This window comes from Chlorocebus sabaeus, chromosome 22, assembly GCF_047675955.1.
Source record: "Chlorocebus sabaeus isolate Y175 chromosome 22, mChlSab1.0.hap1, whole genome shotgun sequence".
Lineage (NCBI taxonomy): Eukaryota > Metazoa > Chordata > Mammalia > Primates > Cercopithecidae > Chlorocebus > Chlorocebus sabaeus.
In genome coordinates, this window is record NC_132925.1 from 90,754,863 (window position 1) to 90,773,264 (window position 18,402).

Consider the following 18,402-nt stretch of genomic DNA (forward strand, 5'->3'; position numbering starts at 1 on the left):
GGCAGAAGAATGGCACCACTGCACTCCAACTTGGGCAACACAGTAAGATTCCGTCTCAAAATAAAAAAGAGACTCCTGGTAACCTCCAAGCACCTTTTAGGGTTCCTCAAGGTCAAAGCTGTTTTTATTACAATGCCAGTATGTTATTTGCCTTTTTCAGTTTCATTCTCTTCTGACCATGTGCTGGAGTTTTGCAGAGCCATGTGTGATGTATGATAGCACAACAGATTGAGTGCAGAAGCACGTAGGAGAATTCAGTTACCTTATATTAAGTCAGCCACTAAAGAGGTTTGCAAAAATAGGTCGGGCGCAGTGGCTCACACCTGCAATCCTAACACTTTGGGAGGCCGAGGCAGGCAGATCACTTGAGGTCAGGCATTCGAGACTAGCCTGGCCAACATGGCGAAAACCCATCTCTACTAAAAATACAAAAACTAACCGGATATGGTGGTGTGCACCTGTAATCCCAGTTACTTGGGAGACTGAGGCAGAAGAATTGCTTGAACTCAGGAGGCAGAGGTTGCGTTGAGCTGAGTGAGCCAAGATCACGTCACTGTACTCCTCCCCAAAAAAAAACAGGTTTCCAAAAATGTAAAACAATGCAATTCTTATTATATAATTATTTTGGCAAATAGTCATTTTTCATAAGAATATGTTATTTATTTCTGTTAACATATAATGGCTTTATGTGTTTTTTTTTTTGTTTGTTTGTTTTCTAGAACGAGTCTTGTTCTGTCCCCCAGGCTGGCATGAGTAACGCGATCTCGGCTCACTGCAACCTCCACCTCCTGGGTTCAAGCGAGTTCTTCTGTCTCAGCCTCCCAATTAGCTGGGATTACAGGCATGCACCACCACACCTGACTAATTTTTGTATTTTTAGTACAGACAGGGTTTCACCATGTTGTCCAGGCAGGCCTCGAACTCCTGACTTCATGTGACCCTGCCTGCCTTGGCCTCCCAAAGTGCTGGGATTACATGCATGAGCCACTGCGTCTGGCTTTATCTGATTTTTAAAAAGACTTACTGTTATTTATTTATTTATTTATTTGACAGAGTCTCACTCTGTCACTTGGGCTGGAGTGCAGTGGCTCTGTCTCGGCTCACTGCAAGCTCCGCCTCCTGGGTTCACGCCTTTCTCCTGTCTCAGCCTCGCGAGTAGCTGGGACTACAGGTACCCGCAATGGAGTCTTGCTTAGTTGCCAAGGCTGGAGTGCGGTGGCGTGATCTAGGCTCACTGCAAGCTTCGCCTCCCGGGTTCATGCCATTCTCCTGCCTCAGCCTCCCGAGTAGCTGGGACTACAGGCGCCTGCCAGTACGCCCGGCTAATTTTTTTTTTATTTTCAGTAGAGACGGGGTTTCACTGTGTTAGCCAGGATGGTCTCGATCTCCTGACCTCATGATCCGCCCACCTTGGCCTCTCAAAGTGCTGGGATTACAGGCGTGAGCCACCGTGCCCGGCCTAATTATTTTTTTTGTACTTTTAGTAGAGACAGAGTTTCACTGTGTTAGCCAGGATGGTCTTGATCTCCTGACTTCGTGAGCCACCCACCTCGGCCTCCCAAAGTGCTGGGATTACAGGCATGAGCCACCGCGCCCAGCATGATTTACTTAATTTTTAAAATTCCTAGTTTTCGACCGGGGGTTTGGCTCATGCCTGTAATCTCAGCACTTTGGGAGGCTGCGGTGGGTGGATTGCTTGAGGATACGAGTTCAAGACCAGGTTGGCCAACATGGGGAAACACCATCTCTACTAAAAATACAAAAACAAACAAAAAAACCAGCCAGGCATGGTGGTGAGCATCTGTAATCTCAGCTACTCAGGAGGCAGAGGTAGGAGAATCGCTTGAACCCAGGAAGCCAAAGTTGTAATGAGCCAAGATCACACCACTGCACTCCAGCTTAGGCGATAGACTGAGACTCTGTCTCAAAAAAAAAAAATTAGTGCCGGGCATGGTGGCTCACGCCTATAATCCCAGCACTTTGGGAGGGCGAGGCAGGCGGATAACTTGAGGTTAGGAGTTTGAGACCAGCCTGACCAACATGGAGAAACCTCATCTCTACTAAAAATATTTAAAAAAAAGAAAAAAAAAAAACCAGCCAGGCATGGTGGCACATGCCTGTAATCCCAGCCACTCAGGAGGCTGAGGCAAGAGAATCGCTTGAACCCGGGAGGCAGAGGTTACAGTGAGCCGAGATGGTGCCATTGCACTCCAGCCTGGGTATCAAGAGCAAAACTCAATCTCAAATTAAAAAAAAAATTAAAAAATTAAATTCCTAGTTTTAGTTTAGAGTACAAGTAAATATTGCTAGATATAACCTATGTAAACAAGTTATTTTGGGTCTTCAATAATTTTTTGACCAAATTCAAGGTTTTTGGTGACAGGGTTTCACTTTGTTGCCCAAGCTGGAGTACAGTGGCACATTCATAGTTCACTGCAGCCTCAATCTCCTGGGCTCAAGCAATCCGCCTTCCTCAACCTCCCAGGTAGCTAGGACTACAGGTGTGTGTCCATGCCCAGGTAATTAAAAAATTTTTTTGTAGACGTAGGGATCTCACTGTGTTGCCCAGGTTGATCTTGAACTCCTGGGCTCAAGCAGTCTTCCTGCCTTGGCCTCCCAAAGTACTGGGATTACAGGCATGAGCCACAATGCCCAGCCCCAAATTCAAGCTTTGACTAAGAAATCTTGAAAACTGCTGTTCTGCAGTAATTGGCTACATAGTTTCCTCTTATGTCTTTGGCATATAGCCCTAGTTCTTAAATTTGACCATGTAATTACACTGGAGTACTTGATAAAGCCACTTCTAGAATTTCGGAGTTAGTAGGTCTGGAGTGGTACCTGACAGTTTGTATTTCTGAGTGCCTGAATGCTGCTGCTGTTGTTGGCATGGAAACTACATTTTGAGAACCACTGGTGCAAGGAAATAATATTTGACTCCATGGAGAGAAATAATAAACCTACTTATTTGAGCACCTATGATCTGTAATTAAATACTATTTTATGTCCACAACACTGTAGGGAAGTAGACATTCTCCCCTTTTATACTATACCTGAAGAAACTGTTTAGAGGTTAAATTTCCCCATGGATTCACAGGCAGAAAAGTGCAGCATCAATGGACGTATTCACATTGAAGTCTGTGATGTCAAAACCTGAGCTTTTTAAAAATTTATTATTATTATTATTATTATTATTATTATTTTTGAGATGGAGTCTCACTCTCTCGCCCAGGCTGGAGTGCAGTGGCATGATCTTGGCTCACTGCAAGCTCCACCACCCGGGTTCACACCATTCTCCTGCCTCAGCCTCCCCAGTAGCTGGGACCACAGGCGCCCACCACCATGCCTGGCTAATTTTTTGTATTTTAGTAGAGATGGGGTTTCACCGTGTTAGCCAGGATGGTCTCAATCTCCTGACCTCGTGATCCACCAACCTTGGCCTCCCAAAGTGCCGAAATTACAGGTGTGAGCCACAGTGCCTGGCCTTTTTTTTTTTTTTTTTTTTTTTTAAAAATATACTTAGTGACAGCTTTATTGAGATATAAGTTACCCATTTGAAATGTATAATTCAGGCCAAGCACAGTGGCTCACACCTGTAATCCTGGCACTTTGGGAGGCCAAGGCAGGTGGATCACTTGAGGTCAAAAGTTTGAGACCAGCCTGGTCAACATGGTGAAACCCCGTCTGTGCTAAAAATGCACAATTTAGCTGGGCATGGTGATGCATGCTTGTAATCCTAGCTACTCAGGAGGCTGAGGCACGAGAATTGTTTGAACCAGGGAGGCGGAGGTTGCAGTGAGCTGAGATTCCGCCACTGGGCAACAGAGCAAGCCCTTGCCTCCCAAAACAAAACAAACCAAAAAAAAGACTACTACACCAAATTTTTTTTTTTTTTTTTTTTTGAGACGGAGTCACACTCTGTCCTAGGCTGGGCTGGAGTATAGTGGCGCCATCTTGGCTCACTGCAGCCTCCGCCTCCCAGGTTCAAGCGATTCTCCTACCCCAGCCTTCCAAGTAGCCGGGATTACAGGCGCATGTAACCATGCCCGGCTAATTTTTGTATTTTTAGTAGAGATAGGGTTTCATCATGTTGGCCAGGCTGGTCTGGAACTCCTGACCTCGTGGTCTGCCAGCCTCAGCCTCCCAATGTGCTGGGATTACAGGCATGAGCCACTGTGTCTGGCCAATTTCACATGCCCACCAGCAGTTTCAAGTTGTCCATATCCTCATCAATACTTGTTATCTGTCTTTTTTAGTTACAGCCTATTAGATATAAAGTGGTTTCTCATTGTGATTTTGATTTGAATTTCCTTCATAGGTAGTGATATCGAGCAACTGTTTATGTGCTTCTTGGCCATTTACATATATTCTTTTTTTTGGAGATGGAGTTTCACTCTTGTTGCCCGTGCAGTGGTGTGATCTTGGCTCACTGCAACCCCGACCTCCCGGGTTTAAGTGGTTCTCCTGCCTCAACCTCCCAAGTAGCTGGGATTACAGGCATGCACCACCATGCCCGTTTAATTTTGTATTTTTAGTAGAGACAGGGTTTCACCATATTGGTCAGGCTGGTCTCGAACTCCTGACCTCAGGTGATCCACCCACCTCGGCCTCCCACAGAGCTGGGATTACAGGCATGCGCTACCGCATCTGGCCCCATTTACGTATATTCTTTGAAGAAATATTTATTCACAACTTTTCCCTTTTTTTGTGCGTTTGATAGGAGGATGAGGTCCACTTTGACTGTTTTGCATGTGGCTATGCAGTTTTAGTATCATCTTTGGTTATCTTTTGTCATGTGTTTGGTGTTATTAGATAGAGCCCCTCATTCTCATTTTCTGCCTTCTTTTTTTATTTTTTTAGTGTTAGGGTTTCTGTTTCCCAGGCTGGAATACAGTGACATAATCATACTTCACTGCAATCTCTGCCTCCTAGGTTCAAGCGATTCTCCCACCTCAGCTTCCCGAGTAACTGGGACCACAGACACACGCCACCACACCAGCTAACTTTTGTATTTTTAGTGGAGATGGGGTTTTGCCGTGTTATCCAGGCTGGTCTCAGTTTCCTGGGCTCAAGGAATCCACCTGTCTCAGCCTCCCAAAGCACTGGGATTATAGGCATGAGCAACTGTGCCTGGCCTCATTTTCTGCCTTCTTGTTTTCTACCTTTCTAATTCCTACCTGTGATTAGGGTAATTTATCTATGTGTCTGATGTTTAAAGCTGTTTTTAAAACATTGCATACTATGTATTTTTTTATGCTGTTTTGCATGCTGACATAAGATAGTAACTGCATTGTTATCAGAAACTTGTCATCCAGGTTATGGTAATATTGCTCAGATTAAATTATTGGGATTCTGTTTATTTAAATGCCTTTCCCATTAAAGCAAACATATGTTAAGTAAGCACTCTAAAGCAGTGGTCCCCAACCTTTTTTGGCACCAGGTACTCGTTTTGTGGAAGACAGTTTTCCATAGACATTGATAGGGGGTGGTTTAGGATGAAACCTTTCACCTCGCATCATTAGGCATTCGTTTTTGTTTTTTTTTTTTTTTTAAAAGACGGAGGCTCACTCTGTTGCCCAGGCTGTGACGCAGTGGTACTCTCTCTGCTCACTTCAACCTCCACCTCCTGAGTTGAAGCTCTTCTCCTGCCTCAGTCTCCCGGGTAACTGGGATTACAGGCATGCACCACCATGGCTGGCTAATTTTTTGTATTTTTATAGAAGTTGAGATGGAGTTTCACCATGTTGGCCAGTCTGGTCTTGAACTCCTGCCCTCAAGTGATCTGCCCTCCTCAGCCTCCCTAAGTGCTGGGATTACAGGCATGAGCCACTGCGCCTGGCTAGGTATTAGATTCTAATAAGGAACATGCAGCCTAGATCCCCTCACATTTGCAGTTCACAACAGGGTTTGTGCTCCTACAAGAATCTAATGCCACCATTGATCTGACAGGTGGAGCTCAGTCAGTAATGCTCACTTGCTGCTTACCTCTGTGCTGTGTCGTTCCGCCCACGAACCAATACTAGTTCTTGGCCCCGGGGTTGGGGACTCCTGTCCAAAAAATCAGGCTGGGGGCTGGGCAGCTCATGCCTGTAATTCCAACACTTTGGGAGGCCTAGGCTGGTGGATCACCTGAGGTCAGAAGTTTGGGACCCGCGTGGCCAACATGGTGAAACCCCTGTCTCTACTAAAAATACAAAAATTGGCCGGGCGCGGTGGCTCAAGCCTGTAATCCCAGCACTTTGGGAGGCCGAGACGGGCGGATCACGAGGTCAGAAGATCGAGACCATCCTGGCTAACATGGTGAAACCCCGTCTCTACTAAAAAAATACAAAAAACTAGCCGGGCGAGGTGGCAGACGCCTGTAGTCCCAGCTACTCGGGAGGCTGAGGCAGGAGAATGGCGTAAACCCGGGAGGCGGAGCTTGCAGTGAGCTGAGATCCGGCCACTGCACTCCAACCCGGGCGACAGAGCGAGACTCTGTCTCAAAAAAAAAAAAAAAAAAAAAAAAAAAAAATACAAAAATTAGGGCTGGGTGCAGTGGCTCACGACTGTAATCCCAGCACTTTGGGAGGCTGAGGAGGGTGGATCACGAGATCAGGAGATCGAGACCATCCTGGCTAACATGGTGAAACCCCATCTCTACTAAAAATACAAAAAATTAGCCAGTCGTGGTGGTGGGCGCCTGTAGTCCCAGCTACTCGAGAGACTGAGGCAGGAGAATGGCGTGAACCTGGGAGGGGGAGCTTGCAGTGAGCTGAGATTGCACCACTGCACTCCAGCCTGGGTGACAGAGCGAGACTTGGTCTCAAAAAAAAAACCAAAAAACAAAAATTAGGTCTGGGCGTGGTGGCTCATGCCTGTAATCCCAGCACTTTGGGAGGTGGGCGGATAATGAGGTCAGGAGACCAAGAACATCCTGGCTAACAAGTGAAACGCCATCTCTACTAAAAATACAAAAAATCAGCTGGGTGTGGTGGCACATGCTGGTAGTCCCAGCTCCTTGGGAGGCTGAGGCAGGAGAATCGCTTGAACCTGGGAGGTGAAGGTTGCATTGAGCCGAGATCGCACCACTGTACTCCAGCCTGGGCGACGGAATAAGACTCTGTCTCAAAAAAAGAAAAATCTCAGCTGGGTGTGGGGCACATGTACACATGTAATCTCAGCTACTTGGGAGGCTAAGGCCAGAGAATAGCTTGAACCTGGGATGCAGCTGCGACTACCATATCACTCCAGCCTGGGGAGCAAGAGCAAAACTCCATTTCAAAGCAGGAAAAAAAAAAAAAAATGGCCGGGCATGGTGGCTTAAGCCTGTAATCCCAGCACTTTGGGAGGCCAAGGCGAACGGATCACAAGATCAAGAGATCAAGACGATTCTGGCCAACATGGTGAAACCCCAGCTCTACTAAACATACAAAAATTAGCTGGGCATGGTGGCACACATCTGTAGTCCCAGCTACTCAGGAGGCTGAGGCAGGAGAATAGCTTGAACCCGGGAGGGGGAGCTTGCAATGAGCCGAGATCACACCACTGCACTCCAGCATGGTGACAGAGTGAGACTGTCTCAAAAAAAACAAAAAATTTAACTGGGTGTGGTGGTGGTATACCTGTAGTCCTAGCTATTTACTATTTAGCAGGCTGAGGTGGGAGAATCACTTGAGGAGTCTGAAGTTTAAAGTGGCCTATCATCTTACCACAGTACTCTAGCCTGGGCAACAGAGTAAGACCCTGTCTTTAGAGGAAAAAAGGGCCCCGTGTGGTGGCTCACACCTGTAATCCCAGCACTTTGGGAGGCCGAGGCGGTTAGATCGTCTGAAGGCAGGAGTTCGAGACCAGCATGGCTAAATGGCAAAACCCCGTCTCTAGTAAAAATAGAAAAATTAGTTGGGCATGGTGGTGGGCAGCTGTAATCCTAGCTACTCAGGATGCTGAGGCAGGAGAATTGCTTGAATCTGGGAGATGGAGGTTGCGGTGAGCTGAGATCGCATTATTGCACTAGAGCCTGGGCAACAAGAATGAAACTCCGTTTCAAAAAAAATTTTTAAATGCCGGCCGTGGTGGCTGACGCCTGTAATCCCAGCACTTTTGGAGGCCAAGACGGGCAGATCACCTGAGGTCAGGAGTTCGAGACCAGCCTGACCAACATGGTGCAATCCCGTCTCTACTAAAAATACAAAATTAGCTGGGCGTGATGATGCATGCCTGTAATCCTATCTACTCAGGAGACTGAGGCAGGAGAATTGCTTGACCTGGGAGGTTGAGGTTGTGGTGAGCCAGGATCATGCCATTGCGCTCCAGCCTGGGCAACAAGAGCAAAACTCTGTCTCAAAGAAAATAAAAATGTCGGCCGTTTTGGCTCACGCCTGCAATGCTAGTACTTTGGGAGGCCGAGGTGGGTGGAGCAGTTGAGGTCAGGAGTTCAAGATTAGCCTGACCAAATGGTGAAAACTCATCTCTACTAAAAGTACAAAAATTAGCTGGATGTGGTGGTACATGTCTGTACTCCCAGATACTCGGGAGGCTGATGCTTCAAGAATTGCTTGAACCTGGGAGGTGGAGGTTGCAGTGAGTGAGCTGAGATCGCACCACTGCATTCCAGCCTGGGCGACAGAGTGAGAGTTCGTCTGGAAAAAAAAAAAAAAAAAAAAAACCAAAGTTTTGATAATAGACTCCAGCATATCTATAATCCCAGCTACTCTTGGAAGCTGAGGCAGGAGAATCGCTTGAACCTGGCAGGCAGAGGTTGTAGTGAGCTGAGATTGCGCCACTGCATTCCTGCCTGGGCAACAGAGAGAGTCCATCTTTTAAAAAAAAAAAAGTTTTGATACTTCCTTGTTAGACCCTAGTTAATTGTCTTGCTTGCTCTCTGGGGTGGATATGTGTTCCTGTGATTGTAATGTGCTGCTGGACAATTCTGTATTTAGTTTTACGTATTATGTCCTCAGAAGCCTTGAGTATGCCGGTGTTTTCTCACATTGTGCAGGGCCCCTGTCTGGGATCTCTTTTTTTTACCTTCCTTGGATGCTGGATTTTCAGTGCTGCCTGGTTCACTCACTGATGAATCTTGTTGCTTACAGGTCCAGGTGCAGGTACAGCAGTCTCCGCAACAGGTCTCGGCTCAGCAGCTCTCCCCACAGCTCACCGTTCACCAGCCTACTGAGCAACCCATCCAGGTCCAGGTGCAGATCCAAGGCCAGGCACCACAGTCAGCAGCCCCCTCCATTCAGACCCCGTCTCTGCAGAGTCCCAGTCCCTCGCAGCTGCAAGCAGCTCAGATCCAGGTGCAGCACGTGCAAGCAGCCCAGCAGATCCAGGCTGCAGAAATCCCGGAGGAGCACATCCCACATCAGCAAATCCAGGCTCAGCTGGTGGCTGGCCAGTCTCTTGCTGGTGGTCAGCAGATCCAAATCCAGACCGTGGGTGCCCTTTCCCCACCACCATCCCAGCAGGGCTCACCCCGGGAAGGGGAGCGGCGGGTTGGCACAGCCAGTGTCCTCCAGCCAGTGAAGAAGCGCAAAGTGGACATGCCCATCACTGTGTCCTACGCCATCTCAGGGCAGCCGGTGGCGACCGTGCTGGCCATTCCACAGGGCCAGCAGCAGAGTTACGTGTCTTTGAGGCCAGACTTACTGACAGTAGACAGTGCCCACCTGTACAGTGCCACTGGGACCATTACTAGCCCTACAGGAGAAACCTGGACCATCCCTGTTTATTCTGCCCAGCCCCGGGGGGACCCTCAGCAGCAGAGCATTACCCACATTGCCATTCCCCAGGAAGCCTACAACGCAGTTCACGTCAGTGGCTCACCCACGGCCCTGGCAGCTGTTAAGCTGGAGGATGACAAGGAGAAGATGGTGGGCACCACATCTGTAGTGAAAAACTCCCATGAAGAGGTAGTGCAGACCCTTGCAAACTCTCTCTTTCCAGCACAGTTCATGAATGGCAACATCCACATTCCAGTGGCTGTGCAGGCTGTGGCAGGCACTTACCAGAATACGGCTCAAACTGTCCATATATGGGACCCCCAACAGCAGCCGCAGCAGCAAACTCCCCAGGAACAGACACCACCACCACAGCAGCAGCAGCAGCAGCTCCAGGTTACTTGTTCAGTAAGTGAAGACTTACCAGTAGGGCAGGCAGCCTGGTCCCTCAGGGCCCAGTGCGCAAAGAGCTTGCCTGTCAACCTCTGGCTTATTTACTGCTGTTACTCTTACAGTGATATAGTATTTAGTATTTGGGAGGAGAGGGGGAGAAACAGCGCTTGAGGCTGTGCAACAGAAAAAAAGGTTTATCCTGGTACCTGGAAGTAAATGAGATGACCAGGAATTGCTCTGGAGTTTTGGAGAGATTTTGGGTTTAAGTACCATGGACACTTCTTTGTAATCTCTTCTCAGGAAGAGTAAAGTTATAGGTGTAGATGAATGGGATACCTCAAGTGTGTCCCAGGTGCTGCTTCCTTGTATCATAAGTAAATGGTTCTAGTGAAACACTTGTAGTTTATCATATAGATTACAAATATCACTGGAGAGGCTGTGAGATTGTTCGCTCTGTTTTTCATCTTTGGGCACACAGTGTGGGTGAATTAGAAAAGCTAAAATATCTCTTAATGAGCCTGTTAAAAGTGATAACCATTGGGAGGCTTGAATATGCCGTCTATGCGGTGGGACCTCCCAAGAGTGTTTTTGTGTTACTTGAAAACGGGCAGCCGGGCAAGGTGGCTCATGTCTGTAATCCTAGCACTTTGGGAGGCTGAGGCGGGTGGATCGCAAGTCAGCAGTTCGATACCAGCCTGGCCAATATGATGAAACCCCATCTCTACTAAAAATACAAAAATTAGCTGGGTGTGGTGGCAGGCACCTGTAATCCCAGCTACTGAGGAGGCTAAGGCAGGAGAATCACTTGAACCCAGGAGGCAGAGGTTGCAGTGAGCCAAGATTGTACCATTGCACTCCAGCCTGGACAACAAGAGCAAAACTCCGTCAAAAAAAAAAAAATATATATATATATATATATATGGGCCAGGCACGGTGGCTCACACATGTACTTTGGGAGGCCGAGGTGGGTGAATCACCGGAGGCCAGGAGTTTGAGATCAGCTTGGCCAACATAACCCTGTCTCTACTAAAAGTACAAAATTAGCTGGGTGTGGTGGCACAGACCTGTTATCCCAGGTAATCCTACTCGGGAGGCTGAAGCAGGAGAATTGCTTGAACCCGGGAAGCAGAGGTTGCAGTGAGCTGAGATCGTGCCACTGCACTCCAACCTGGGGCAACAGAGCAAGACTTTGTCTCAAAACAAACACACAAAAAAACTATTAGTGCTGGGTGCAGTGGCAGTTGCCTATAATCCCAGCAGTTTGGGAGGCTGAGGTGGGTGGAATGCTTGAGCCTAGGAGTTTGAGATCAGCCTGGGCAATATTGGAAGATCCTATCTCTACAAAAAATTAAAAAATATAGTCTAGTGTGGTGGCACACGCCTGTGGTCCCAGCTTAGATGCGACAGTTGCATGAGCCTGGGAGGTTGATGCTACTATGATCATGCCACTGCTTTTCAGCCTAGAGAACAGAGTGAGACCCTATCTAAAAGAACCGATTGGTGAAATATCTGGTCCCGTTAGAGTGGGATATAGCGCCTCTGGTCTTACAGGACTGATGAAGGTGCTGTGCCTCAGTGGTCATAGGCTCCTGGGAGTACATATGTATGTGGGAGCTGGCACAAACAAGTTAGATAAGGAACTGCACTTGGAAACATGGGCTGTAAGTGATTAAGCAAAGGTTGACCAGGTGGTTTCATAGAGGCAACATCATATTATCCTAGGTGGCATCGTTAAAGACCTGCTAAATATCTAGCTGTTGGGCCCAGAAATAGAACAAGACAAGATTTTTTGCTTTGTACAACTTAGAGTCTAGTTGCAAAAATAAGAACTTATGATTTCTTTTCCTTTCAATTATTTATAAGGCAGAATAATTATGACATACAAAGACAAACTGGGAATTTAGAAATTCTAGGTTAAAAAGTCAACAGAGGCGTTTTTGTGGACAAAATGAGGTTTGAACTGTAGTTTGTTTATTTATTTTTGAGACAGTTTGTTGCTTTGTTTCCCAGGTAGGAGTATGGTAGTGATCATAATTCACTGTAGCTTGAAACTCCTGGACTCATAAAATCCTCCCGCCTCAGCCTCCCAAGTAGCTGGGACTATAGGCAGACTGCCACACTCGGCATATACACACACACACACGTGTGTGTATATATACATATATGTGTGTGTGTATGTATATGTGTATATATATATTTGTAGAGACAGGGTCTCACTATGTTGCCCAGGCTGCTCTTGAACTCCTGGCCTTAAGTGATCCTCCTGCCTTGGCCTCCCAGAGTGCTGGGATTACAGGCATGAGCCACTGTACCCTGCCTTGAACTGTTGAACTGTGGTTTATAGTTTAGATAAACAAAAGAATGGAACAGCATAAATACAGAACTAAGGATGGACAGAAGGGACATGGCCTAAGGCAACTTGAGAAGGGAACTGTGGGAATGGAGTTAGTGTTGGGGGGTGGGGTTGTTGTTTTCCCAAAGCAGAGTTGAGTTTGATCTAATCTGTGATAGGAAATCAGGAATTTCCTAGATTCGTGGTAACAGTAGGAACCAAGTAAATGTATGTAGAATTGACTGCATATAGGAGAAACCAGCCAGTAGATTTGTAATAGGTCTCTGTGCTCAGCTTTTGTTTACAGAGATGGAGCCCATTAGGCCTCCCCTAGCTCTCCTGGACCTGATGGTCCAATTGCAGGTCAGTGCCTCATTTGGTACTTAGTGGTCTCTGTTTATAATTTCCATGTCTGGGTCTTCCAGCAGGAGAAGATCCTTTCTGGGGTTCATTTTAGTGGGCCAGTGTTCTTCAGAGGCTGTATCTGTTTTGGGAAAGTCTTAGAGTGATTTACATGAAGTTATTATTGCTGGAAATAGAAAAATTGTGAAGAATCCCAATTTTCCATCCTCAGGGAAAAATGCCAAGGGAAAGATGAGTTTGTCTATATATACCACAGATATCCCTCTGTCCTATGCAGGCTCTGTGCTAGGAACTGGGGAATAGAGATGAGTAAGACAGTCTCTTCCACCCTTGGACCACTTTACAGCATGTGTGGAAGACAGTCAGGTTGAACCCTAAGAGGTGCTGGTGACAAAATGTGTTCCTTCATCTGCCACAGGTCCATACCTTTTATAAAAGCTCTTATATCTCCTGTCTTTAAAACCAGATACATGGTGAAATCTGACTTCCTCACACCCACCTCCATCTATTGCCCCATTTCTCTGTTCTACTTTATTCCCAGCACTCTCAAAAAGCATTATCTACACAACCTGGGCTCCAGACGCTGTAAAATTTTCCCTTCAACTCATGACTAAATCTGTTCTTGTCAAGGTCAGCAGTGACCCCCTACAGCCAGTTCAGACCAGCAAGTATGTATTTATCCTACAGCAACGCACAACACAGCAGCCCATTATTGAGTCTTTTTTTTTTTTTTTTTTTTTGAGACGGAGTCTCGCTCTGTCTCCCGGGCTGAAGTGCAGTGGCTCTGTCTTGGCTCACTGCAAGCTCCAACTCCCGGGTTCACGCCATTCTCCTGTCTCAGCCTCCCGAGTAGCTGCGACTACAGGCACCCGCCACCATGCCCAGCTAATTTTTTGTATTTTTGGTAGAGATGGGATTTCACCGTGTTAACCAGGATGGTCTCAATCTTCTGACCTCGTGATCCACCCGCCTTGGCCTCCCAAAGTGCTAGGATTACAGGCGTGAGCCACCGCGCCTGGCCGAGACTCTTTTTCTTTAGACTTGCATGTTATTACACATTCCTGATTTTCCTCCTACCCATCTGAGTCTTGTTTATTCCCAGGAAACTTACTGGTGCCTTTTCCTGTCTCTGAATCGTACATGTTGATGTTCCTTAGGGTTCAGTACTTGGCCTTCTTCTCCCTAAGGGATTTCTTTCCATTGCCATGGTTTCCAGCATCTCCAGATGATTCTTGCTGCTGCTGAAGATGATAATCACTGGTACTATCTGCCAGTACTACTGTTCTTGATATTTAACATATTCTTCTAATTTTCACATTAAATTTACGAAGTTTGTACTAATATCTCTATTTTACAGATGAGGAAACTCAGGCAAAGAGATTAAGTGACAAGGCCAAAGCCATGCTTAAAAAGTGGCAGAAGTGGCCAGGCGTGGTGGCTCACACCTATAATCCCAGCACTTTCAGAGGCCAGAGGCGGGTGGATCACGAAGTCAGGAGTTAAAAGACCAGCCTGGCCAAGATGGTGAAACCCCATCTCTACTAAAAATACAAAAACAAAAAATTAACCAGGCGTGGTGGTTGGCAAGTATAATCCCACCTACCTGGGAGGCTAAGGCACAGAATTGCCTGAACCCAGGAGGCAGAGGTTGCAGTGAGCTGAGATCGTGCCACTGCACTCCAGCCTGGGCGATAGAGTAAGACTCTGTCTCAAAAAAAAAGTGAGGCCAGGCACGGTGGCTCACGCTTGTAATCCCAGCACTCTGGGAGGCCGAGGCAGGCAGATCACGAGGTCAGGAGACTATTCTGGTTGACACAGTGAAACCCCATCTCTACTAAAAATACAAAAAATTAGCCGGGTGTAGTGGTGTGCACCTGAAGTCCCAGCTACTCAGGAGGCTGAGGCAGGAGAATGGCATGAACCCGGGAGGCAGAGCTTGCAATGAGTGGAGATCGGGCCACTGCACTCCAGCCTGGGCGACAGAGCGAGACTCTGTCTGAGAAAAAAAAAAAAAAAAAAAGTGGCAGAATTGAGATTCAACCCTGGATGGGCTGGCCCTGAAGCCTGTGTCTTAATCTGTGTGCTGCATTGACGCATAAGTCCAAGTCTCTCAGCCATGCCTTCCTCTGTTTGGAACCTTTTCCACATACTCAGCTGCCTACTTAGCATTTACTTGGATTTATTGACAATACCTCAGATCTTCATTGGCACCACTTCTAAAACTGTCAAAAACTTCCCTGTCTCAGAAAGTGATGCTGCTCTCCACCCAGTTGTTTCTGGTTTGGAGTCATCTTTGTGTCTGCTTCCTTGCTCCTCACAGCCAGTTCATTAACAAGCCATTGGCCGGGCGCGGTGGCTCAAGCCTGTAATCCCAGCACTTTGGGAGGCCGAGACGGGCGGATCACGAGGTCAGGAGATCGAGACCATCCTGGCTAACACACGGTGAAACCCCGTCTCTACTAAAAAATATAAAAAACTAGCCAGGCGAGGTGGCAGGCGCCTGTAGTCCCAGCTACTCGGGAGGCTAAGGCAGGAGAATGGAGTGAACCCAGGATGTGGAGCTTGCAGTGAGCTGAGATCCGGCCACTGCACTCCAGCCTGGGCGACAGAGCGAGACTCCGTCTCAAAAAAAAAAAAAAAAAGGCCATGTTGCTTCTACCATCATACCTCTCAAAATCTTTTATATCATCTCCACTGCCACCACTATAGGCCACCAGTACTTGCTTCCATTCTTGTTCTTCAATTTATTCTTCATAGAACAATAAGAATAATCATAAAATGTAAGATCATGTCACTTCCTAGCTTAAAACTCTCCAAGGGCTCCCATTATGTGTAGGAACAAATTTACACCACATTGTACAATACTCTGTATGAGTAACTTTCAAGCTGGGTTGCATTATTGCCTCCTCCATCCACTGATAGACATTTGGACACGTTTGGAAGAATTTTTGGAAGATGTTTGGGAATGTTAACTGACATTTAGTGGTTGGAAGCACACAGTAAAGGGGGCCTGCTACAGAAACACTGCCTCCCATGCTCTGGCCACTGCCTACTTGTTCAGCTAGACTCCTGGATTTCCAGTTTGGGTAAATGGTGTTGCCATTGAACGAGCGAGGGAGGTAACTCAGGAGAATAGATCTGGGCAGGGAAGATAATGAATACTTTGTAGATGTTAGTTGGAGGTGGCTATGAGATGTTCAGTTGGAGATATATAGTACCCACTGGGCATATTAAGCAGGGGGTAGGGGCGGTAAGGGTTCTAGCTTGGAGGTACATAGCGGTCACTTTGACAAATACGGATATCCAAACTGGAAAAGTGGGTGAGACTCACCAGGGAGAACATGTAGTTGAAATTAGAAAGTGGGTCTATAGAGTAGCCCCATAGTTAACAAACACGTAAGGGCCTGGCAGAGATAAACCTAAAGCATACACAGAAAGAGCTGCCAGATGGCTGAGGGAGGTCCAGGAGAGTGACAGGAAGCCGAGCAGAGTGCAAAGGACAATGTTGTAAGTGACATTTTTTTTTATGTGCCAGAAACGTCCGGTAGGTTAGGGCCAAAGCATCCATCGCATTTGACCCTTTCATTTCAGGTGTATGCGAGTGGGGAGTACAAGGAGGGTGGTAGTGCTGGTAGTGGTGGCAGCAGCTACTACAGGCCACCAAGAAGAGATTGCTCATTTCTAGGATAGACAGAATAGTGATTGGAGCCCTGAATACAGCATCCAGATCAAAGGTCTATGGAAATCAGAGAATGAGTCCTCAGGTTAAAAGTAGAAGAAAGGGCAAGAATGTCTGGGCCCAGCTATAGACTTGGCTTTGAGCAAGACAGTAATTCATGACAAACTTTTTAATAAAACAGAGTAGGGGAAAGATGGGTTGCTTCCTGAGCTAAGAAAGTACTTATTGACTAGGTAAAGGGAGGCTTGGGCCTGTGGGTGGCGGGGAGGAGGGGACATCTGTGTGGCTCACTGAGAGGCTTCTGGTGCTATTGGGTCCTCTGGCCCTGAGCTCAGCTGCCCTGCTGGTCTGTGCTAGATGTCTTAGAGGGGCATGATGGTTGGCAGTTCATGGAACTGTTTCGAAGAAATGGTTTGAGTAATTTTTTTTTTTTTTTTTTGGTGATCATTGGATTAGCCAGTGCAGTTAAGGAGAAAAACTGATGCCAAAGATTTTCTTCACAACACTGCAGATTGAATCAGCTCTTTGCCCTAGACTGTAATTTATTTAATACATGTCAGTATTCTGGGCCTGATGCAAAGCTGTGCACACGTTTTTTGAATTAGTGAGTGAGCGAAACTAGGGCTTTGGGTGATTTGAATTGATTTCTTGCTGTTTTATTGTACCTTTGAGAATCCAAGCACATTCTTTTTTTTTTTTTTGAGACAAGAGTCTGGCTCTGTGACCCAGGCTGGAGTGCAGTGGCACCATCTTGGCTCACTGCAACCTGTGCCTCTCAGGTTCAAGCAATTCTCCTGCCTCAGCCTCCCAAGTAGGTGGGATTACAGGCGCATGCTACCTCACCTGGTGGCTAATTTTTTATATTTTTGGTAGAGACAGGGTTTCACCATGTTGGCCAGGCTGGTCTCCAACTCCTGACCTGAAGTGATCTGCCTGCCTCGGCCTCCCAGAGTGCTGGGATTACAGGTGTGAGCCACCTCACCCAGCTCAAGCACATTCTTTGAACATGTGGTGACTCAGTTCTTGCCCTTTAAAATCAGAGTCCAAACTAAAAAAATGGAAAATCTTGGAATTTTATTTTTTTAAGGTGTAAGGATCTCTTTAGAATCTCCCCAGGCATGGTGGCTCATTCCTGTAAGCCTAACATTTTGGGAGGCCAAGGCGGACGGATCACCTGAGGTCAGGAGTTTGAGACCAGCTTGGTCAACATGGTGAAACCCCGTCTCTACTAAAAATACAAAAATTAGCTGGGCATGATGGCAGACACCTATAATCCCAGCTACTCAGGAGGTTGAGGCAGGAGAATGCCTTGAACCTGGGAGGCCGAGGTTGTGGTGAGCCAAGATCATGCCACTGCTCTCTAGTCTGGGTGACAGAGCAAGACTTTGCTCAAAAAAAGAATTTCAAAAAGTAGGAAATTGCAAAGTTGGGAGTCAAGACCAGCCTGACCAACTTGGAGAAACCCCATCTCTACTAAAAATACAAAATTAGCCGGGAGTGGTGGCACATGCCTGTAGGCTGAGGCAGGAGAATCGCTTGAACCTGGGAGACAGAGGTCGAGGTGAGCCGAGATCCCGCCATTGCACTCCAGCATCCAAACAACAAGAGCGAAACTCTGTCCCTGCCAAAAAAAAAAAAAAGAGAGAGAGAAATGCTGAGTCTCAGATCCCACCCTTTTCAATCACAATATACATTTTGATATAATCCCCAAGTGATTTGTTTGTACATTAAAGATTGTGGGGGCCGGGTGCAGTGGCTCACGCCTGTAATCCTAGCACTTTGGGAGGTTAAGGCAGGTGGACCACCTGAGGTCAGGGGTTCGAGACCAGCCTGGCCAACATGGAGAAACTCCGTCTCTACTAAAAATAAAAAAATTAGCCAGGTGTGGTGGCACACACCTATAATCCCGGCTACTCGGGAGGCTGAAGAAGGAGAATTGC

At 47.0% G+C, this 18,402-nt stretch overlaps 1 protein-coding gene across 2 annotated transcripts in view; it reads left to right on the forward strand.

Moving 5' to 3' along the window:
• QRICH1 (glutamine rich 1) overlaps nt 1-18,402 on the forward strand; it is a 66,552-nt gene that overhangs the window by 27,706 nt on the left and 20,444 nt on the right. For both annotated transcript variants that reach the window (XM_007984181.3, XM_007984179.3), the window contains one exon: nt 9,072-10,103. In XM_007984181.3, the coding sequence (XP_007982372.1) occupies nt 9,072-10,103 (1,032 nt within the window). The remainder of the gene's footprint in view (nt 1-9,071; nt 10,104-18,402) is intronic.